This window comes from Callospermophilus lateralis, chromosome Y, assembly GCF_048772815.1.
Source record: "Callospermophilus lateralis isolate mCalLat2 chromosome Y, mCalLat2.hap1, whole genome shotgun sequence".
Classification (NCBI taxonomy): domain Eukaryota; kingdom Metazoa; phylum Chordata; class Mammalia; order Rodentia; family Sciuridae; genus Callospermophilus; species Callospermophilus lateralis.
In genome coordinates, this window is record NC_135326.1 from 7,698,715 (window position 1) to 7,722,469 (window position 23,755).

The 23,755-nt window shown below is 50.2% G+C and overlaps 1 protein-coding gene across 1 annotated transcript in view; it reads right to left on the reverse strand.

Annotated features, from left to right (window-relative positions):
- LOC143639721 (F-box-like/WD repeat-containing protein TBL1X) overlaps positions 1-23,755 on the reverse strand; it is a 166,676-nt gene that overhangs the window by 13,046 nt on the left and 129,875 nt on the right. The window contains exons 4-5 of the mRNA XM_077107767.1: positions 18,826-18,933; positions 423-568 (exon numbers count right to left, since the gene is read on the reverse strand). Coding sequence (XP_076963882.1) covers positions 423-568; positions 18,826-18,883 — 204 coding nt within the window. The 5' untranslated portion in view covers positions 18,884-18,933. The remainder of the gene's footprint in view (positions 1-422; positions 569-18,825; positions 18,934-23,755) is intronic.

The following is a 23,755-nucleotide window of genomic DNA, read 5'->3' on the forward strand; positions in this document are numbered from 1 at the left end:
ATCTTGAGTACAGAGGCGGGTGAGGAAGCCCCTTAGAACCTGAATGACCAATCCTCCAATGTACTATAAAACTGTCACCAACCCTATCTCAATCTGAAAGGCACCATGGGACATAAGCAAATTGGTAGGATTCAGTTCACTGCTCCATCCTCAGCCTCTGTGAGTATGATCATAAAAATAATCCCGACACCCTCTCACTGGAGGATCACCCTCTCGCCTCCTGAGGCTCCTTCCGGTCATGCCTGTGATTCTGCATATTTACATGGAAAACACAGATCCCCGTAAGAGGGACAACGAAGGCTGCCGAAGCCCACCCCGAGACGGCCCAGGGAAGCCCGGACTCCGTCCTGCACCCTGCTCAGGCACACCTAGACGCAGGGCTCTGCGGGCTAGCGGTGGGGCAGGCCCCGGGGTGTGCCTACCTCGTTGATGCTGATCTCGGCCTCCACATACTGCAGTCCCTTCTGCAGGATGGAGATGAGGGCAGCCGGCGGCACTAGTGTCCCGTTGATGTTGGACTGGCTGATGTGGCTCTCGATCCCGAATGTGAAGGCCGAGTGGGAAAAACCTGCCGGAGGAGGAAGCCAAGCGGGTGGAGGTGAGAGGAGTGGGAGGGAGGGAGGGAGGAACAGGAGGCCAAGGTCACCCCATGTGGGTGCGAGGTGGGAAACGCCCACAACAGTACAGCCTTCCCAGCCCATAGACGTGCCTTGACTAACGTGGGGTGACGCCCCGATAAACCCGCAGGAAGCTGGCAATGCACAGAGCAGCCCTGACCTGCCGGCACCATAGCTTCGCCTGGCCCACCGTCAGGGCGTTCAGAACCGTCTTCACCTGGCGGCTGCGCAGAAACCATTAAGACAAAGCCTGCTCTACAACCAAGCGCTGAAGTCTCTCCCGGACCTGCACAGGTGGTGCTGCAGTTCAGGCTGGGTGTCCTCCAAGGTCCCTGCGTTGAAGGCTTCATCCCAGCCCAGGGTGCTAACAGGTGGTAGTGGAACCTTTAACAGGTAGGGCCTACTGGGAGGAAGTTGGCTTGCTGGGGGTGAGTCCTTGGAGGGGATATTGGGACCCCAGCCTTCCTCTCTATGCTCCCACCATAGGTCTAGAGGCAACAGGGCCAAGCAACCATGGACCAAAAGTCTGAAGCCGTGAGTCAAAGCAAACCTTTCCTCCTTATAAGCCAATTATCTCAGGCATTTTGTCACAGTAATGGGAAGCTAACACTGATGGGCATCTTGTACATGATGGGATCTAAAGACACAAAACACAGTATCCAAAAAGCGCTGACAATATAGCATACTGTACGGAATGGGCTTTCATCTCATGACCACATGGGTGACAGGGAGCTACAGCTCTGCTGCTGCTATCTAGAGAGAGGGCATGTGCCCTTCTATAGCTTGCCCGGGGACAGAGCCAAATTCAAAATCTGAAGTAAGGTTTCCACTGAATTCCTATTGCCTTTGCACCACTGTGAAGCTGAAAAACTCTAAGCTGAAACATCTGTAAGTTGCCACCGACTATATTAAGAAGCAGAACACAGCACGGTTTGCCTGAGTGCCCTGGCTGGATGTCTCTGTTACAGAAGTTCAACCTCAGGCTTCCACCGACTCCTGGTTTGAATTGCTCTTTGCCGTAGCTCAGTGCTGATCTGTGCCCCAGCTGCAGTGCACATGAGGAGCTGTCCCTCGGCCCAAGAAGAGGGCAGCCGGTGCCTGGCTCAGATGGCTCACAGGCAGGCGGGGACAGAAAACCACACACCAAACACCCCAGGGAAAGAGGCTGCTCAGGCCAGCGGGTATGGCATCGAGCAGTTCTCAGGAAGCTGGGGATTCTCCCTTTTCTATTTTTGTTTTATTGACACATTATAATTATGCATAACCTGGGATCCGTCCATGTGCTTAACGGTTTGATCCGTCTCATTCCCCAGCACCTCAAACATGCCAGGCACGTGCTCTACCGCCGAGCTACACCAGCCCTTTCCTGATTTCTTCTTTGCTCCAAACGCCAGCTGCTAATAAGCAAAACGCTTGAAAAATTCCAGACGTTTTCAGATAAGCTTTGGATTGGATGATGGTACTTGAAAGACGATGTTAGAAAACACAAAGCAAAAGGCTCTGCAGGGGAGGGCGTGTGAGCCTGGGGGCCTGAGGATCAGGGACCTTCCACAGCCCTTTCTCGGGGACAGAGGGGTAGCAGGTGCTCTCACTCCTGTTTTCTTTGTAAAGTGACCTCTGTGGTTAGGAGCAAGCACTCCTAATTCCCCGGTTAGGAAGTTCTGCTCACTGGCCTGCAGGCCACAGACCTCCCTATGCCGGAGGAGGGGCCTCTCAGCCTTGCTCGGCCCTGGCCTCTTTCCATCAGCCTTGGTCCCTGTGCCCCAGGAGCCTGGGCCCCTCTGCCTCTCCCCCTCCACACATAGGCTGCCGTTGCAATAACCCATCTGCCCACTAGGGGGGAATGTTCCTCCACCACGGAGACTGCCGTGTTCTCCTCCTCCCCTCTTTCCCACTCTCGCCTCAACCCACATCGCCTGGTTACACACAGAATCCGGAGCTTATATTTATCTAATAAAGTAATATGGTGGTTGCTATTCATTTTAAAATCAGTCGCACAGAATCTTGCATCTCTCTTTACAACACCACCACTACCTAATTAGGTTGCTGATCAGAATCCCTCTCCACTGCTCTGTTTAGATAGAGGCTGGGCCTCTAGGAGGCAGTAAGAACTAGATGAGGCCAGGAGTGGAGCCTGCAAGACTGAATCCCGGTGATTTACAAGAGAAAGAATCCAAAGACAAGGATGTGCTGCCCTTGAGGTAAGTGGGCCCCTCCTCCCTATGCTCCCACCATAGGTCTCCTGCCTCCTGCCATGTGATGCTCCACACCAACAAGAAGGCCATTGACAGAATGAGCCCCTCGACCTTGGACCTTCACACCATAGTTAAAACGAAACTCTCAGGCCCAGAGGCAAAGCACTGGCCCAGCCTGCATAAGGCCCTGGGTTCCATCCCCTAGCACTGCTAACATAAATATTGCTTTTTTCTTTATAAAGTAACCTCCCTCAGGTATTTCATTATAGCAAAACAGACTAGTACATTGGAGGACATAACAAAAGTCCCTTTGCAGTTGACTATCTTGATTCTCTCTCCACCTTCATTTCCTATGACCTCCTTACCCCAGCCCCAGGCCTTGCACAACCAATGACTGTATTATCCCAAGTTTTGATCATTCAGGTTCCTGGAGAGGTAGAAACTACAAAAACTCCAATGGACAGAGGGAGTGGGGCCACGGTGGATTCTCGACTTGACGCCCTGCTGCATGTTCAGGTCGAGGTGGCTGCTCTCTCCTAAGACTTCATAGTTCTTGTGGTCACAGGAGCCATCGCCCTGGCCGTCTTCCCTTCTGTGTCCTGACTAGCCGATGGGACTGAGCACTGCAGGTCACAGGCCATTTCTCAGCCTCCTGGTTTCCAGGGAAAGACTGGGCACACACTGGCCCAACAGGGCTGGCTCTCATGCTGACCCTGCTGCAAAAACCTGCAGGAATCCAGGGGGGCCTCCTGCAGCCACTCTCTGCTCTACTTACCTGTGTACAGATCAGGTTCCCCAGAGCTTTTGAGGGATCTGATCCATGAGCAATGGAACGAACACTGGAGGGACAAACCCACGTCACTCAGCTTGTAGGGGTGGGGTCACAAGACAACACACCACAGACCAGCAGGATCTGCTGCCTGCACCAGAAACCAGCATTAACTGCTACTTCGCGGGTGCCAAGGCTGGGTGAGGCCATCTCAGAAGACATGGCACCTCCAGACGCGTCTCTTCCAGGGGCAGCCTGTCCTCCACACCGCCAGCACCCCACCCTCCCCGCAATGGACTCCAAGGCTAATTAACACGTTCAGTGTGCCCTAGTGGAGACCTCTCCATCTGCACCCGTTAGCTCTCCCTCGGCGTTCGACACAGCTCTGCTGTCCAGTGAGCCATACGTATACAGTCCAAGATCAGAATGCAAGTGACAGACAGCACCCTAGCGTGGGCCATGGTGGCAGGTACCAAAGTAGTCACAAGGGAGGAGAACGAGGGCTTGGCAGCATCGTGATGGAAGGTGGTGTGAGGGCCAGGGGCTGGTGACCCTAGTGCCAACCTCTAGGCCAGCCTGAAGCCAGCAGGCTCGCCACTGACTTACAAGAGTGTCCCAGGGAGCCCACTCAGGGGTTCCCGACAGACCTTGGCTGACATTCTTGGCCACAGCGGAGGCTGCGTTCTGTGCACTGAGCTCTCCCCTCTAGATGCCAGTAGCATCCCTCCTCCCAGCCTGCCAATCAAACATGTCTCCAGACATTGTCCAATGGACCCCACCCTGGTTGAGAACAGTGAGCTGGTTTTGATGTCCTCAAAAGCGGATGCCTCACTACCGGCAGCTCTACTCACCCCCCATTCCTGCTCGACTCTGGATTGCTGCCAGGGAACACCAAGTCACCATCTATGTGGCTATTCCCCAGAGACTCCAGATAACTCACAGTACTGCTAGAGAACAGCTGAGTGAGCAAAAATATCGCCAGGCAGAAAAATGAGGTGCAACTGAGATGATCCAAGAAAGGCCTAAAACAAGGACCACATTTTAAGAAGAATGGCCAAGTCCCGTCTGTCTGGAACAAAAGGTCCTCCAGCCTCACAAGAGAAACTGTTATGTGACTCTGTCTCACCTACCTGGGCAAGAAGAGTAGACTTAAAATGCACCAAGAGCTTGTTTTGTTTCTTGTGATCGCCACACTGCTTCAACACAGCCCCGTCCACAAATAGCTTCCCAAACTGCTGGGAGTTAACACAGTGCACCATTACACCCAAGCAATGCTGGCCCTTGGAAATAGTGCTTATTCAGCAGAGCAGACGCTTAAAACTCAGGCAGCCGCGGGGGTGGGCTTTGCATCTCTAGCTCTCACCAACACCGAGGGCACCCATGTGCGGCATTAAGAGCAGAGTTCTCATTAAGCAGTTAGCAGATTTACATACTTGGAACACTCAGACTCAAAGCCAATGGGCACAGGAGGTTTATTTCTAAACAGTCTGGGTTAAGGGTTGGCAAACTGAGGCCCATAGGGAGTCTGGCCCACTACCTGTGTTTTAAATAAAGCTTTATTGGAACAAAGCCATGTTTATGAGTTGCTAAATTGCCTACAGCTGATTTGAACTTTCCCTGCAGAGTGCTAAAGAGTTGCGACAGACACCACGCAGTCCACAAAGCTCAAGGGAAGCTGCTGGCCATCCTACCATGCACACAGCAGGGAAGGTTCAAATCACCTCCTGTGCCCATGACCAAGAAGGATCTGGCCCCAAGTTTGAATAGGGCCAAGGTTGAGAAACCCCATTTTCAGATCCCCCTTCCACCCCTGCCTAGTGTCCCTTCCTGATGGCAGCCTCTCTTGCCCTTCAACAGGAGTGGTCGCTGTCTTATCCGAGCTCCATCAGCACGACTCCCTAGCCTTCTGTTTGCACGGTCACGTGGGGTGTTCCACCCATTCAGGCGCATCGGAGGGCACGGAGCCCATTCACTGTCTGGGGCACACAGTACCCCCACCTCAACTCCAGCCGCAGCCGCTGGTATTCAAGGTGTTGCTGAACTTGACGGACAGCCGAGAGAAACCAGAGCGCCTGGAGTCAATGAACGGTGGTAAGAAAGAGAATCAAACCGCGTCTTCACTATTTCCAAACAGAGGACTTTAAAGGAGAAGGACAAGAATTAAAGATTTTGGCACAACAGAAAAAACAGTGAATTCTGAAACCAAAGATAACTGTCATATAAAGGGTAGTTTCAAAACTGTGAAGAGGGATCTCGGTCACAAACTGTTCATGTTGTTTAATAACAATGACACCAAGGGCTTTCTGTAAATTAATCAAAGAGCCTTGGCAAAAACCTATGAATAAAAAAACCCACATTGCAGATGAGGAAACCAAGTCACAGGGCAGGTAAGAGATCTCCGTGAGGACATGGAGTTTCCATATCCTACAAGGGTCCCCTTCAGTGCTAAAAGTCTGCATCAAGAAAAATTACCTCCACATCCTGATGAAACCTGAGGGACTGTTGTTTAAGGCAGTGACTAAAACAAAGAGAGCCACCTCCTGAGACAGGTAAGCAACTCTGGTCTGGCCAGATACCCAACAGGCACTGGCTGACACTTATCCAACCCGGTGTATCGAAGGGAATGGAGGAGGACAATGGCATCACCAAGAAACCCAAGTGGTGGACGGTCCTTTTGTTTCCACAAAAACTAACATCCCTATTCACAGCACTGTGCGTCCAAGGTCAACATTTCCTGGTCAAGGTTTCTCCTGTAGAACTGCAGCTGCCTGAAAGCCACTGGCTCCCTGCCAGAGGTGAGTCAAGGTGGTGGCGGAAAGAGGGTGCTGATAACATCAGGAAGGGAGAGAGGCCAAGGGCGACCACGCAGGAGCAGTGCAATCCCGGAGCTCTCTCTCTTCGACTTAGCAACAGTCAACAGAAAGAGTAAGAGCTGGGGATCGCATCCTGCTCTCTGGGGCTCGCTTGCACCCGGTTCACTTCTCTTTGAACAGTGATGGATTAGTTTCCCCAGAGAATTCCATTTTCTGCCCAACCAGCAATTCTGAACCTATGTAAACTTGTTTTATCTGTGGTGAAAGGCACACAAACATGCTGAGAATTCTTTTTGATTTTGCTGTGGAAATTACAGAGCATGTCCACATCACCTTTACAACCACGACATAAATGTTAAAAATAAAAAAAAAAAAAATCCCGCAAAACCCAATATGACTCCCATCCTAACTCTGAGAACAGAAGCAGGGAGAAATGTTCTTCGGGGCTGCAGATGGGTTCTAGATGACCTGCCCACCATAACATGGAATTTAGCATAAAATGGAACTGCCTTGGCTGGCGGCCCAAAGAAAATGCCAGAAGGATCTCGTTAAAATCGGGTTTCGCTTATAACATCTGGCCAGACCCCAAGGCTGGCGGTTAAGTACGGTGTGGGCTCAGACAACTGCACACCATGTGGCCATGCCAACATCATTTTAATATCCTCTCAACACGGGAAACATGAGCCCCGCTCAGGTTATAAACTAAAGGTTGCCGCGGTCTCCCCAGCCATGATGGCCTTGGGCCAGACGCCTGTGGGGGCCCTGGTGGGTGGGTGGACACGGAGGTGCCTTCCTGTCAAGGGTCACGGAGTCTCAGCATCAGCAGTCGACCTCACTTCCCGGGTTCAGTTAGGGAACATGAGACTCAGCCAGTTTATAATGAATAGCACCGTTAGAAGCCTCAACAGAAATCCAACAGAAAGTTATCCCAAGGTGGTGGAAGAACTTACATTATGATACAATCAGCACAATCCCTGTTCTCACACTGGGGAACTTCAGGTCTCTCTTATCCATATGGATTGATTCATAGGTACAAACCTCATGGTCATAAAAAAAGAAACCCCAGAAATCCAGTGTTCTAATAGACCTGACACAATATGAACGTTTTCATTTGTGGATTATTGGTGTTGGTAGCCACCATGGAGAAGACACGTGACTCACTCCATTTCCGAGTTTTCAAAACTGAACTAAAGGCTTCCGAGGGGAGACTCCAAGGTTTCGGAAGGTGATAATCTCTGCTGCCAGTCTGATTTTCCAGAATCTTCTCCACCCGGTCACATTTTCTTTCCTTTCCCTTCTCTTAACCTCTTCCCCTCTCCTCTTCTTTCTAGGACTTAGTGAACTCAGGGGTGCTTTACCACTGAGCTATACCCCTAGCCCTTTCTGTTTTGAGAGGGGGTCTTGCTAAATTGCTTGGGTCTCACTAAGCTGCCATCCTTCTGCCTCAGTCTCCTGAGCTGTTGGGATGACAGGCCTGTGCTTCTGCATCCAGCTCTTGCACATGTTTAATATCACACTTATCTGCCTCTGTGACAGTCCACTCTTCAAATATCTGTGATCCTCCCTGGGCAGGGAGAAGAAATAAGATTTCTAGCTGTCTGCCTGTCTTCATCCTAGCAGGGAGGGAAGTGCCTCCACTTAACAACTTACCAAGAGACATTTGTAGAACTGGAAATTGTGATAAGTGCTATATCCCTGAACACCAACAACTCTCAGCTGGGCACAGGGGACACAGCTGTATCCCAGCTACCAGGGAGGCTGAGGCAGGAGGATTTCAAGTTTGAGGCCTACCTTGGAAACTGTCAAAATAAAAAGGGCTAAGACTGCAGCTCAGTGGCAGAGACACTGCATGGCAGGCACTGGGTCCCAGGTACCAAGGGGGAAACCCCAGAACCTCAGACTCCCTGGTGGTACTCAAAGTGATTTTAAGTAGCACAGGGACAAGTGTTTAAAATTTTACTTAACGTGTGCTATACCGACTGACGGAACTAATGTACCAGTATCTACCGGTATGCTTTAGAGGAATGGTTCAACTTAAGGAAAAATATCAGAGAATATTAATATGCAAACATGGCAAAAGTTCAGATGAGCAGTGAAGAGCAGACAGGCTGGGAAACGTACGTTTAGACAGTCAGGAAGACAAGAATATGAGCGCACACCCGTTGGCTCATGGGAGGGTGAATCTCAGGCAGAAGCGGCTCAATGACAGTCCACAGGACAAAATCTGGCCGTGGCCTGTTTTTGTAAATAAAGTTTTATGGGGACACGGCTCTTGCCATGCGCTTCCATGATTTCAGGGGCTGTTTCTGCACCACCAAGACAGAGACGAACGGTTTGGACACAAGCTAAAATATGACTATCTAAGCCCTTGTCTCAGGGAGACCTGGACTGAGGCAAAGCAGTCCTTGCAATGACACTTTCCAAAAAGCCCAACTTGTTTTATGGGGCCGGGATGATCCCAATTCCCAACCTGGATGAGGAAACTTGAGAAGGCACATCACGGCCCCGTTTTCCTCAGTAAGAGGAACGTGAACACTCCAGACAAGGTGCTGGCAAACCAAATTCAGCCACATATTCAAAAAGGACAAACTGTCCCAGCCAAGCAGAGCGTATCCCAGGAGTGCAGGTTTAATGTCAGGAAATACACTGACGACTTCACCACATGAAAAAAACCAAGAGAAATCCTTCAGGAGGGGGAAGATCCCGCCAAGGGGTCCATGAAAATATGCACCACATCACTAAGCACCAGGGGAATTAAAAAAAAAGAAAAAAGAAAAAAGTGACATCGCAAAACTTAGGCTCTTATCAGAAAGGCCTGATGGTTAAGGAAGTGAGAAAAGGAAGCCTGGACAGACGGCTGGTGGGAATGCAGACTGGCAGGGAGTCATGGAAACCAGTACCCAAGTTCCCATGCAGTTTAAAAAAGAGAGTTACCGCACGACCCAGCAGTCCTATTGGTGACATATGAAAGACAGGGAGCCCACCTCCTGCACTCACCGTACTAGCACCATCATGACAGCCAAGGTATGGAGTGGACCTCCACGTCCATCCAGGGAGGGGAGGATGAGGAGGATGTGGTGTGTGCAGACAAGGCCACCCTGGTCCACCTTCTGACAGAGAAGGAACCCTGCCGTCTGCAACGTGGATAAACCACAGGACGCTGTTACCTGCAACAAGCCAGGTGGAGGAAGACAGCAATCGCATGACCTCGCTCACATGGGAAACCAAAACAGCAGGACAGCAGGTGCCAGGGGCGGGGGGAGGGCAGGGGAGACGCAGGTCAAAGCATGCAAAGTTCCAATTAGACAAGAGAAATAACTTCAAGAGACCCAAGGAAGACCATGATTGCAAAGGTTAAGAACAATGCACTGTATTTTGAAAATTGCTATTCACGTGACCAAAGAATGCTAAGCATGTGAAGCAATGCATAGTTAATTAGCTCCAAACAGCCGTTCTGCACTCCATACATGCTTCAAAAACACTGTGCTGTACCCTATCAACACATAAGTATATACAAATGTGGATCTGCAGATCCACATGGCCTGTTCTGAATAATAGCCTTATGACCTCTGGGCACTCAGACCTCAGGACCTTGGCCCTCAGCTGTGGACGACACGGAGCTGTCTTCTTTCTTAGGGCTGGCGGGAATAAATGGCTTCTTCTGTCAGGTACTGAGCATCACGCCTGGCTGTATACAGCAAGTGCTCCATAAGTGTGTGTTACTGGGACAACAGGGACAGAGGCAACACTGACAGAGGTGGTGGTGGAGGTGGGGGGTGAGGGAACAGGGGACAGGCGGTGGGGTAGACACCGTGGAAGAAAGGCCTGAGCACCCTTGGATTTTCTATAGTAAGCAGCGCTGTAGGTTGCATGCTGGGTGCCCACCTTCCTTCCAACGCCAGCCTGGAAGATGAGGGCAGACCTCTGGGGTACAGAACCGGGCCGTGTGGAAGACAGCAGGAGCTCCCCTGCCCCTTGCCCAGGTGCCTGTGAGACTAGGAAGTGGGTCTTGCAACACACCATCAACGTCCTGCTCTTGGACGTCCAGACCCCAGACCTGTAAGAAAGTTGGGCATTCTGCTACAACCACCTCGACACAAAGACAACCCTGGTGTGATTCTAGGGCACCCTGGGGGTGAGGAGTGGCAGTGGGGAAATGGGAATGACGGTAGGGTGGGATGGTGTGGAGAAAAGCCTGAGAAAATGTCATCCAAAATGTCACTATGGGGGTCAGTGGAGAGATGGGAAAGGGCACCGAGATTGGTCACAAAGGCAGCAGCAAAGGGACATGCAGAGGCTTTAGGGAAAGGGGACCAAGTGCAGGTGACATGTTTGCTATTTGGTCTGAAAAGAGGAACAAAGGGAATTTGGTAGGAAATAAAATATGTATCAGTGAGGGACAGTTTGAAGGTCACATTAGCATTTCAGAGCAGGCTGGTCTTCAAGGTAACCGTGAACTTTGAAGAAGGCAGTGCTTGGTAAGCGCCCTTTCATCTTATCTAAAACAGGAAACCTGAGCCAGTTAGACTCTCCCAACGCACCCCCAACTTCTACAGCAGGAGGGACTATCAAGTCTTCCATGTCTGTACCAGGGCTGTGTTAATGACCATGGGAAACAATTGGTTACGTGTTAAACCAACTGTAATTCATCAAACACTCAACTGGCCTTCATTCTACTTGTTTCCCACCCTCTAATCAAATACCGAGCACAGCAACGACAAGTCTCAATCGACAAAATCCAGCTAGTTTTACTTGGGAAAAAAAAAATTTTTTACGAGCTTGGTGCAAACGAGGCTTTCTCTTCTGACACAGGTGAAAGAATTCATTAAGACAGACAGGAGGGAGCAAAGACAGAAACCAATTAGAACAGTCAACTTAGAACAGACCAGCAGCACACTGGAACCAGGCAGCCGGGGGCGGGGGGGGGGGGGGGGCGGCGAACATCTGGAAGGTACGAAGTACCAACTCTGCATTCTGCTCCTGAGGGTGGTTATAACCCAACCAAAAGACTGGTCTGGAGTTTGTGCGTAACTCACAACGATGCCACCAGGTTTACCCCTGAGAAACTGGCATCCAGTACAGGTTCCACGTAAGATCTGGACCTGGGCAGCCTCCAGGCCGGGGCTCGGTGATCTGGCAAAGATGGTATTCTGCCAAGGGACATGAGACAGCTGCTGCTGGGGGTTGTGAATTATTGAGGCTAGCAGGGTGATGCTTTCTTGCACATTTGCTTTCCCAAGACCCCACCACAAGGCACTGCTTACACCCACGGGAGGCCACCAGAAGCCACGAGACCAGGTTGCTTTCCACACAGTGCAGGCTACCTTCACCCTGCAGCTCCGTGGCCCTTCTCTTCGGGTCTTACTCATTATGTGATGAAACGAGTGTTTCCCTTTATCACTGATGTCTAAAGCTAAGGCTACCAGGACTCTAAGGCAGGCCTGACCTTCCCAGTGTCCTAAGGAACCTTTTATGAGACAGGGACACACATTAGCAATGGAAATGAGGTGCTGCAGTCAAACAATATTTTTAGAGCCTCCGCTGAACAATAAGCCCTGAGCTTGTGTTTAGAGGAGGAGAGCCGAGCCATTAAAATGACTTCCCAGATCCATGGGAACCTGCCACCGTGGGAGACATTCACAGCCTAGGAAACCCCGGGGCCCGTGGGGTAATTTGTCAGCTCCTAGGATTACGGTGGGCCAAGCCGCTTAATCACTTCTGGAGACGCAGTTATTCGCAAATATTACGAGAAACACCCTCTTCTTGGTTTCCTTACCCACTCACCAGGAGCCCGGTGGGGGGAAAAATTTCAGATTGAAAGTCTGCAACTTGCAATTATTTTATCACCTGCCAGGGAAGGCTGTTGGCAGACCCTCCCCCTCCTCAAGGGGAAGAACGCTCTGGAAAATTAATAAGGACAGGCACTGCGGTTCTCACTGGGGAAGTCAGTATCTGAGTGGTGCTTCTGAGGGCGGTCCAGGGAGGCCCAGGAAAAGACGAAGAAATGAGAATTCCATCCAGCCTCCTTCAACAAAACCAGGCGTTTGGAGTCATCACAGTGGAGGGGAAAAGCATGCTGTTGGTACCCAGCAGGCCAAGGCCCGGGATGTGGCTCCACAGTCTATAAAGAAGAGAGCAGTCCCCCAGGACAGAGAACAATCTGCCACAAACTCACGAGTGTTGAGGCTGAGAAACCTGATGGGAAAGGGAGGCTGAAGACCTCTTATAAGTGCTTCGGCTGGTGCCCTCACCCCCGGGACAAGACCCTCAAACCTGCCCACTTCAGGCTCCATGCAAACCAGGGGCTGGCCATAAGGGCCACACAAGAACATTTTGAGAGTCACTGAGAAGAACACAGAAGAACCACCCCATACCCCACCTATCCTCAATCCTGACCCCCGGCAGACACCAACGTGGCATCCGCACAATCCCGACACACATGAGGAATGTTGTGTAAATGGAACTGTGTACAGTGGGATCTCCTGACACCAGTACTAGGAAGACTTATCCATCTTTCTGCCTGTGTCAATATAGCTCATCCCTTTTCACGGCTGAATAGTACTCCACAGTGTGGATGTGCCACAGTTGGGTTAATCTATCACCCCCCAAAGGGCATGGCAACCTTTGTGGTGAGTGCTATTACAAGTAATATCATTTTCTGTTCTATGTTTAAGATACTCATAATGTCAGACAGATCGAGCTTACAAACAACACCTGTGCATACCACGCACTTAAAGAGTTCCTGTTAAACCCTTAATGCTCCTGTGGCATTGAGGTGAACCCTTTCTCTTCCTTTCTAGGCAAGTGTTCCAAACTCAAACAATCTGCACATTAATATTCTTTGCTTCCCCAAAACAGAGTTAAAATACACAACACAAACTAAACCATTCTACCCATTTTCAAGTGGCATGGAAGACATTCACCCTGCTGTCCAACCATCCCCACCACCCAAACGTACTCCTTCTGCAAAACTGAAAAACTCCTGTCCCTAAGCCCCTGGCAACCACCATTCTGCCTCTCTGCAGGGGGGATTCGTCTCCTCTGCCTACCTCTTATAAGGGAACCCATCAGCATTTACGCTTTGCGACCAGCCGACTTCTCTGAGCACAGCGTCCTCAAGACTCATCTGTTACACACCATGGGCCAGAATTTCCTCCTGGGCCCTTCTCCTGGGCCCTCACACGGTGGAAGGGGCAGGGAGCTCTCTGGGCCCGTTTCACAAGGACACGCATCCCACTCGTGGGCTGCACCTCGTGAACTCAGCACTCCCAGAACCCCACCTCCAACACCTGCACCCCTGGAGTTAGCATTCTAACATGAATTTGGGGCAGAACACAAATGTTGGGATCACAACCACCACCTCTTAGGAGCAAGGACGATACATGATAGCAACCATGTAAAGAAAAAAAAAGACTCCTCCCATACATCTCATCTCCCATTTGGACATCAGTCTTGAGGAACATGGCTTGTGTCCAGGGTGTAGACGTTTGCTCTTAAAAACGAACAACAGCTGGTTCCAAATAATGTGAAGATGGTGACGTCAATGCAGGCGATAAAGATGCACAATGAATGGCCTCTTGGCTGCGAATCACGACAGATCCGAACACACACTCCAGCACGGGTGCTGTGGTCAGTCCTACCGGGGGGTCTTCAAGTTATCTCGGTGAAGAAAGTGGGTCAGCCTCGGAGTGACTTACCATATACATAAGAAATGAACTCCACTATTGTGGTGGCAAGCTCTTTCAGTATCCAAAATGTTTAAGTGACAGCTGCTGGGGCGTGTAAATGGGCAACCTCTCTGCACTGGGCAGTGAGACTCCATTTCTCACTCCTTTCTTTTTACTGGCGTTGGTACCAGAACCTTCACGGGGTCTATTACCGAGTGTTCCTAGTGGTGTGCTGGCATCCAGCCTGATGTTCTGGCTGATCCAAACAGCTGGGCCGGCTGCAGCAAACCCAGGCCTTGCACATGCTCGGCAAGCCCTCTGCACTAAGCCACACCCCCAGCCCTTTTTATTTTGAGGCAGGGTCTCACTAGGTTGCAGAGGCTGACCTCAAACTTGCAATCCTCCTGCCTCAGCCTCCTGAGCAGCTGGGATTAAAGGAGGGCGCCATCACGCCTGGCCAGTTTTTCTTTCATGTGGAGAGTTCAACTGGTTGCTGCTATGGAAGCTAGGACCCTGATTCAGAATCCCAAGAGGAAGTACCAGACGTCATCAATATCCTGCAAATACAAGTGCTGGATAAAAGTCCTTTTACCTACTTTTCAGGGAGCCTCTCCAGTCCCTTCTATAAACCTCCGTGTTTAGAAAGCGTCTTGCTTCTGCCTTAGATGAAAAAACCACAGTGGCTTCTGATAAGGCTAAACCTACACCTACCACAGAACCCAGCAATCCCACTCCTAGGCACTTCCTCAAGATAAACAAAACCTCTGTCCACACAAAAACCTTACATGCAAATGTTTCTAGTAGCTTCACTTTGCAATCACCGAAACCTAGAAAGAACTCAATGTTCTTCAAGGGGATGGACAAGCAGCCTGCCACACAGCCTTCAAAAGGGAATATTACTTAGCCATAAAGAATCCACACACGGCTGATGCATGCAACCGCACGAACAAGCCTCAAGGGCCCTGCACTGAAGGAAGCAGACTAGGACTATGCACCCTGTGACTCCATGCCCACAGCATTGCTACAGAAGCAAAACCTGACAGACACAAAACAATGGTGGCTGCCTGGGGCTCGCATGGATGACTCGGGAACCTGGGAAAATTTGGGAAGAGCGACAGAATCTCGTTGTCTTGGTTGGTCTCGGGACCTATCTACATTTTGCAAAATCTACAGACCTACACTCCCCAAAACGGTACATTGGGTACATGTCAATCATGGCTTAACTGTTCAGGAATGAAAAAGGGAGCAAGCCATTACCACCACCAAGGAGGGGTCAGGTCTATTTTCCCAGAGGCCTTCAACCAAGAGTTCAATATGCTACTGGGGAAAGTCTGGCTCCAAACTCCCAGGCCTTCTCTCCTTTGCAGAACGACCTGCTCCCCACATCATCTTTCCGTCCACTGAGCAGAGTTGGCCCTGTGTGCAGGACACGGCAGAAACCCTGGCTTTTCTTTTCCCCAGAATCGGCAAACCCATTCACCTGGCTGTGCTCAGAGCCTTGGCAAACCCCTTGCTTACGTGAAAACTGTCCTGGTGTCAAATGAGCCGAGAAGGGAGGCATGACGCTCTTCACACCCTGTCATCTGGCTGTCACCATCCTCCCTCGGCTCAAAGGTGCTTCCCCTTTCCTCTTCAGACTGCACCTTGTCCTTGAAGGGCTCCCTTCAGACCTGCCTCCCTCACCCCTGCATCTAGGTCACCTGCTTACCCTGCAAGCAATGCCTTCCCAGCTCAATGGACTCCTCTGCGGCTGGGCTCACACAGCTCCGATCACCATTTATGTTGGTGCAAATTACCTGGTGTTAGGGAACGTGGGTCAGGAGAACCCATTTCCTTTAGGATTTGGATGCTGGGAGGAAGCCCTGGAGGAAACACTTCAGATGTCCACAGGGTCTCCCTTGCTAAAATGTCCCTCTTTTTATACCAAGCTGGAAATGGACTTCCACTTTCAGAAATAAGCCAGAGAAGAAAAATGGTGATTCCCCCAGGATTTACACCAGCCCCTGCACACAGACAGACACACACACACAAGCCTTGCTCCCTGGCTTCTCTCTTCCCAGGACGGTCAAGAGAGCTTACAGCTAAGACACAGTGCCACCGTGGGCTTCACAAACAGCGCCCAGAGGCAGCGAGACCCTCACCCAGCAAGCCAGAGTGCCGTTCCTTGAGCAAAACCAAGCGCAGCGTCTCTGGTGCTGGAGTTGCTAGTTCAAATGCTGCTATTATTTCATCTAAATGTCTTGCTTCTCAACTCCGTTCCTCTTTCAGACTGCTGGGAACGTGCTGTGGGGAGGTGTTGCAAATCAAGAACAAGGACTGAGCGCTCTGGAGAGGAAGCAGCCTTCAATATCCTGCTTCCTTGCTGGGAAGTGTATGCTCCGTGACATGGAATCCTCTCTTCCTTGCAGCCTAAATCATCCCAAATGACACCATGGATATTTGGGGAATGGGAAGGAAAGAGAAGATGGAGGAGAAGGTGGTGCACAGAAATGGCACCTGGCTCATCCTGCAGATGGCAGGACCTGACCAAGTTCAGTGGCTCTGGAGGAGCTGAGGACCACTCACTGGGAGGCAAGACTTAACGCGTTTGGTGGTATTGAAGGCGAGCGTGCGCTCAGGTGTCTGAGGGGGAGCGGATCAAGGGAATGATTTTCTTCTCACAGGTGGGGGAGAAGGTGCTCTTCAAGTTGGTGGAGGATCACTAACTATGGGCTTCACTAAACCTTAGAATTTGAGATAAACAGAAAACCAACCCAATAATGTACACTTACACACCAGCCATTTCTTCTCCCCCTTCTTCCTTGTGGTGCATTTAAAAAAATCCCAGAGTACACACAAGGATTCCATCAAAGCAATCTCTCCTTAAACACGGGCCACACCTACTGGAAAGTAACTTGGATGTTGGTGAATAATTAGGAAAAGAATTCAACAGACATTACACAGAAGTGACACTTGGGAAATTCTGGACACCCTGCTCTGTCCCAGTCTCGGTTCCCTAGCTGCCTGGTCACAGAAGCTTTATAAAAATAAACAGGAGAAGTGTAAACAAATACTGCCCGAGGAGGCCAGCCTTCCTGCGGGAGGGAGATCTCTGTGTTTATGGAAAGAGGGTGCGAAGCGCTCATGCCCTGGACATGGGGCCAACCACCAGCACAGCTGCTGTCCCCAGGAAACAGATTCTCTCTCCTGCCTGACATTCACAAACTCAGCTTGTCGTCTGCTGACACACGCTCCCTGTCCCTACCATCAATATGGCCTCGCACAGAGATATTTCTAAATGCAGAGTGTCGTCCAAGTACCACGAGAGAAGCAGGACCCGGTACGTGGGGTTTCTCACCTGCAGGCAGCTCAGGAGGTCTCTGAATTCTGATAGGAGAACACCTGTCCTCCAGGTGGACAACTCCTGCAAGTTGTGAGGTGTGAGTGACTCCCTGGTCCCACAGCTCAGGCAGTATACTTTGTTTCTACATCACTTTCTGATACCATGCTCTGGCAACAGCCGAGCCAAACGCTCAAACATGTACCAAGAACATGGATCACCATGAACGGTGCTAGCTGGGATTCCAAATAAAAAGTTCCAACCTCGGATGACAGGGATTTCATTTAAAACATGCTACATGTCCTCCCAGCAACTATCACTTTTGCCTGGGAGAACCACTATTGTAGGGGAAACCGAGGCTCAAAACCCGACGCTACATAATTTGCTCAGGGTTTGAGCCATTTTCTTTGCATTGATGCCTGCCCATTTTCTCTTTCAGACCGATTCTGAAAAACGCCTGGGTCCAGGTGCCGATCAGCCGGTTCCTCCTCAAACCTAGCACAGACGGTTCCGGGCTGACAATGGTTCGACTTATTTTCGGACGTTTACAACAGCACACGCCCCTTACACATTCAGTAGAGACTGTTTCAAATTTTGCCCTGGGATCTCGAGTTCTTGCTGCACTTCTGATTCTCCTCAGATGCAGCACCTCCGGGCAGCCCCAGGATCGGCAGGCACACATGCAATGTCTACAGCATGCAGCGCTCTGAGCTAGGGGGCTTGCAGGCCAGGTACAGTCCATGCGGTTTCAGGTCAGGATGTTTTCTACTCTTGATGAGTTTATCAGGATGCGACCACCATATAATATAAGCAAACAGGTTATAGCATTCAGATTGGCTAGGCTAAGCTATGGTGTTCAGTAGGTTAGGCTACAGGTATGAAGTGCATTTTCAACGAAGGGTGCATTTGGGGGAGGTAACCACATTGTTAAGCAGAGGATCATGCTACCGTTCAGATCTAAGATGTCTCCAAAGGCCCCATACTAGGTAAGGTGGTGGAGTGTTGAAGAGGGGGTGGGCCCCAGTGGGAGGAAGCTAGGTCTCTGGAGGTGCAGCCCATCCTGAAGGACCCTGGGCCCTTCCTCCTTCTCTTTTGCTCCATAAATCTCTGGTGTCCAATCTACAAGGTTCAAATCAACGCCCCAGTGGGTCAATGCTCTCACCATAGTGGAGACAGACTGGAAGCACAACTGCTCCTGACCCTCTCCATGTTTATCACAAGTTCAAGGTTCACCTGGGTCTCATCTCACCTGAACAGAAACGTCATGGGGATAGCATCGCATTCCGGCCTGGGAATGAGACGGCCCCAGGACCTTCTCTCCTCCCCACTAACTCTCACAAAGAGCACCGTCAGCCCTCCTTGTTACCCTTCCACCAATGGCTGGGCCTTCCACCCGCGGCACACTGAAGGCGAATTTCCTCCCGACAGAGAACCAGACCCCTTACCTGATTCCTGGAGGTACCGATACACCAGAAAGTTCACCTCGTCGCTGGTGATGCTCATCTTAGCCTCACCTGGCGGCGATGAGGTCTTTACAAAGCGGGAGCCACCCTCTGTGGGGAGAAATGAAGCGATAAGCAATCAGTCAGAACTCTCAGGACGTTGCCCGCGTCTCACGTCTGCATTCTTTTGGAGAGGACTGAAGAAAACACCACCCACGCTCTCATACACACGACGGCAGTTAACGTCTGATGTCAGGTTTTATAATTATGCGATTATATAAAAACCAAGCAAGCAAACCAACCCAAACCAACCCAAAATGCTTGCACACTGGCTGGTGAGGGGGGCGGGGCATGTAAACTGGTAAAGCCATTGTGGGAACCAGCATGGAAGATCCTTAAAAATCAAAAAATATCATCACTATTGGACATGTACCACCTCCAGGAATGAAATCAGTATGTGAAAGGGACACCCCCAGCCCGATGTTTAGTGAAGCACTACTTCAAACAGCCAAAAGTCCAACAACCCAAATGTCCTCACTGGTGGATGCACAAAGAAAAGAGGGAAAATAAGGTACTACTCCGCCATTAACAATGGAACCCTGCCATTTGCTACAACATGGGTTGAACTGAAGACCATCAGGTTGAATGAAAATAACCCAGGCACATGTTCTGTTTTTGATCTTTAATTTCAAAAGTGTGCAGAGATCAGCTGACAGTCACACACAATTACTTTCTATATTTTAATAATAGTCTTCAAATGAAGTTTGAAAAATTCTTCGTTTACCATCCCTGATGAACGCGTGGCACCCCAGAGGCTGATGGAGATCTCTGTGATACATTTGTGTCGGGATGTGTAGTCAGGTACCAACTGGTCTCACCGATAGGCGCTATCTAAAAGTTGATTGCATGGGACTCGATAGCACAGCTGTGATGACCAGAGGCCAGGGACAGCAGGGTGGGAAGGGCTGATTAATGGGTATAATTTACACTGACAAGCTCTGAGGTGCCCAGGCACAGCAGCGTGACTGCAGATAATAACGTAGCGTATGTTTCAAAAAGCTACAAGAAAGCATGTTGAAAGGTTTCATCATAAACAATGGTAAATATTTGAGAAAACACAAGTTTAACCTGCCTTAAACATTATGTAATAAACACATATATCAAAACATTCCATGGGCTAGGCATGGTGGTGCACGCCTGTACTCCCAGTGACTCAGGAGGCTGAGGCAGGAGGATCCCGAGTTCAAAGCCAGCCTCAGCAAAGTGAGACCCTATGCAACCCAGTGAAAGCCTGTCTCAAAATACAAAATAGGGTTGGGGATGTGGCTCAGTGGTCGAGTGCCCCTTAGTTCAATCCCTGGTACTCCACCCCCCCCCCAAAAAAAATTCATGGTACCCCATTAATATGGTTTATTTTTATGTATCAGTTGCAAAATAGATAAAATTAAAAAGTGCTTATTGCCTTTGATTTCATTTGGTGACATTTCTGTACTTGTGTACAGGGTGTAAAGAAAACTGTCAGTCAAAACACAAATGTGTCCCAATCTCTGCTTGATGTCTGGGGAGTTTACTCTGAAGACATCGCCTTAGGAAGCCAAGTTAGACACTCAAAGAGAAGCTGTGAAATCAGAGTATACACCCTGATAAAAAAGTGAAATTATTTAAGGGGAAGAAATTAAAGAACAAAAACAGAACATGGGAGCTCTGTACAGACTTTGGCAAGAGCATCACGCTGCTGAGGAGGAATCGGTGCAGAGGCAAACCTGTTCCCTCAGGATTTTTACATCCTGCCCGGGTGCAGCCCTCTGGTTGGCGTATCATCAACTCCTAATGAGGAAACAACAGACAGGCAGGCGTCTCTCAGGCTTAGTAGGGCCTCAAGGATGAAAGCGAGAAACAGCTTGCCACTACACATCCCGACGCAATGTATCACAGACTCCATCAGCCTCTGGGGTGCCACGCATTCAGAGATGGTAAACGAGGAATTTTTCAAATTTCACTTGAAGACTATTATTAAAATATAGAATAATCGTGTGCGACTGTCAGCTGATCTCTGCATTCCAGCTGCAACATCACGTGAGACATTGTGCAGACAAAAGCAAAATTTTTTTACCAGTTGAACCTCTACAGAATTTCTGATCCTTTCCCCCAAATAAACAATAAAAGAAACAGAAATTACTGATCCACAGCATGAACTGAAGTTTGGCAATTCCTTGTTCCACAACTGGAGCTTCTGTGGTTTCAGACCTTTAACAGGCAACGATGGAGACAGGAGTAGAATTCTGTGCTTTGAGCCTCTCCCTGCCCTGAGAACTTCTGGACGGGGTAGAACCAGGTCAGCAAACCTACCAGTCAAGCTGCAGTCAACCCAGAGTCCCTGGAAGGTGACCGAGTCGGGAAAGATAAACCAACACCATGCAGGGGACGGCAGATGTCACCCTGCCTGCAAGGGTCAGAGCAGTTGGGATGACCAGCCTTGGAGAGTGTCTGGTCTCACCTTTCTGCAAGCTACAAACGAGGAGGAGAAAGGACCCCCTGGAGATGAGGTCCCAGGGTAGACATTCCTGACACGGCTCCACCACGTTCTCCACCCCCTATTTTAAGAGGGGCCGTTGCTACCACGCTGCCTCGGCCAAAGGCCAACCCCAAGACAACCAGCAAGTGAATCCCCCAGCCCCCTCCCCACTTTTGATTTTCCCCATCAAAGATCCAGGTATGTGAACTGAGGGTCAATGGGACAGTGGTTGGTTTTGGTTCGGGGTGTCAGAGATGGCAGATGTTATAACGACTCCCAGTCCTCCTGTGAGCTTTATTTAAGTATCACCAATGCTGCATATCGTTTTTAACAAACTCCTTTAAACATATAATTTCTACGCAGAGAATGAGACGACTTTGGGAACGAGCTCTTCCTATCACATGAGCACCTGTGGAGTCTCCTACTTACTCACGCTTGATGAAAGAGAAAAAAAAATTCTGCCCCACTTTTTCTGTGACTAAAAAAAATGAGATCCAAGGAGATAGAAAAATTACTGGGCACCTACTATAGTTAAGCCATGGTAATTGGCAACACTAAACAAAATTCCAAGATTCTATCTTTGGCCAGGCTCAGTGTCACACGCCTCTAATCCCAGTGGCTTGGGAGGCTGAGGCAGGAGGACTGCAAGTTCAAAGCCAGCCTCAGCAACAGTGAGGCGCTAAGCAGTTCAGTGAGACCCTGTCTCTAATACAAAATACAAAATAGGGCTGGGGATGGGGCTCAGTGGTTGAGTGCCCCTGCATTCAATCCCCAGTATAAAAAAAGAAAATCTTGTCTGTGACATACAGCTCATTAAGCTTAACAAGGTGCCTGTACAAGTCATGTAAAGTTCCCCACGTGTCCCCGAAGGTATCCTGAAGAAGTGGCAGTCTTCCAAGAAAGCAAAGTTCATAGAAGAGCTAAATTCTTGACTGATGGGGACAAGACCTCTGAATTTGTAAGAAGCAAGGTTAGACAGAAAAAGTTCAGGAGCTTTTTTTTTTTTTTGGGTGTGTGTGTGTGCACGCACGCACATACAAGGAAGGGTGTTTTATGAAAATAGCCTTTTTTTTGGTAGTGGTGGTGGTCCCAAGCATTGAACCTGGAGCCTCACACATGCTAGGCAAGTGTTTTATCCCTGAGCTGCACAGCCAGTCCTTTTTAAAATTTTGAGACAGGGTCTCACTAAGTTGCCCAGGCTGACCTTGAACTTGAGATCGTCCTGCCTCAACCTCCTCAGTTGCTGAGATGACAGGTGTGTGCCACCACACCTGGCTGATCTCTTAATGACACGCCTTACGCCCCCTTGTCTCGGGGCCAGAGGACCAACCTCTGTGATGGCATTCAGGGTGAAGGGTCAAGCATGTTTGCAGAGAGGCCACCTCCGTCTTCTCCGTCAAAGATGGTTCTCTGTAGACAAGTGGCATGAGGCCAGAGATGCCCGTGCCAGTTGCAGTATGGACTAATTAGAGGTTCATCAGGCCGAGGGCTCCTACCTGTTCCGAACTCACTGGCTCTGTCGGGGTATTGGCTAGGGAGCAGGCGGACAACGTCCTGGTAGCCACAGAAGTGCCAGGGATGTGGGACTCGGGGGCCGGTGACCAAGAGCAGACAGCCTGATTCCTAACTGCAGCCCCCGCACCTTCAGTCTGGGATTGCAGGCTGTGAGGAGGATCAGTTTCCCCCCGGGTGGGGGGGCATGAGGATTCAGGCCTTTATGTGAAGACCCAGAGCAGGGCACACTGCACGTTGGACCAAGGCAGCACACGTCACATCCCCACAGGTCCCTAAGCCCTACCAGTTGACGAGGGACAGTCAGCCAGGCAGGGCTGCACCTAAACATTCCATCAAAGAAAGAGGCCTGCGCCCGGGCATCCTTCTAGAATGTGCAGCCGGAAACCCAAGCCTCTCTAACTCTGAAGCAGTTTCCGGAAAGGCTTCCAGCCCTGCCCTTCTGAGAACTCAGGTGGACCTTTTCCAACCCCTCCCGGCGTCCAAACTAAAAGGGAGCTTTAGCACCGCTCACAGATCCCCCTCGCTCCGGAGAAGGGCGAAGGCCAGGGAGCTCTTAATTAGAGCAACCGTGTTTATTTTCTTGCCTGACCCAGTTTTTGATGAGAGACACCTTCAATTATGTTGATTTGAGGTCTTTGGAACTGTGCTTACGCAAAAAGGGGGAAAAAGAACCCCTTCTACTTGCAGTTAAAGCCACAACACTCTCTCTGTGCTGCTTCAACAACAGGAAGAAAAAAAAAAACAAACCAGCACAGGCCAATGGCATTTGTGGAGATGCCTCTCTCGACAAGTCATGTGTGTCTCCTTCCCGTTGGCAGCCTGCTGGCCTCCGGTCTGGAAGCCTCCGTCAGCAGAGGTAATTGTCTGGACGAGGGTTCAGGTCTTGCACCCTGAGCCAGGCAG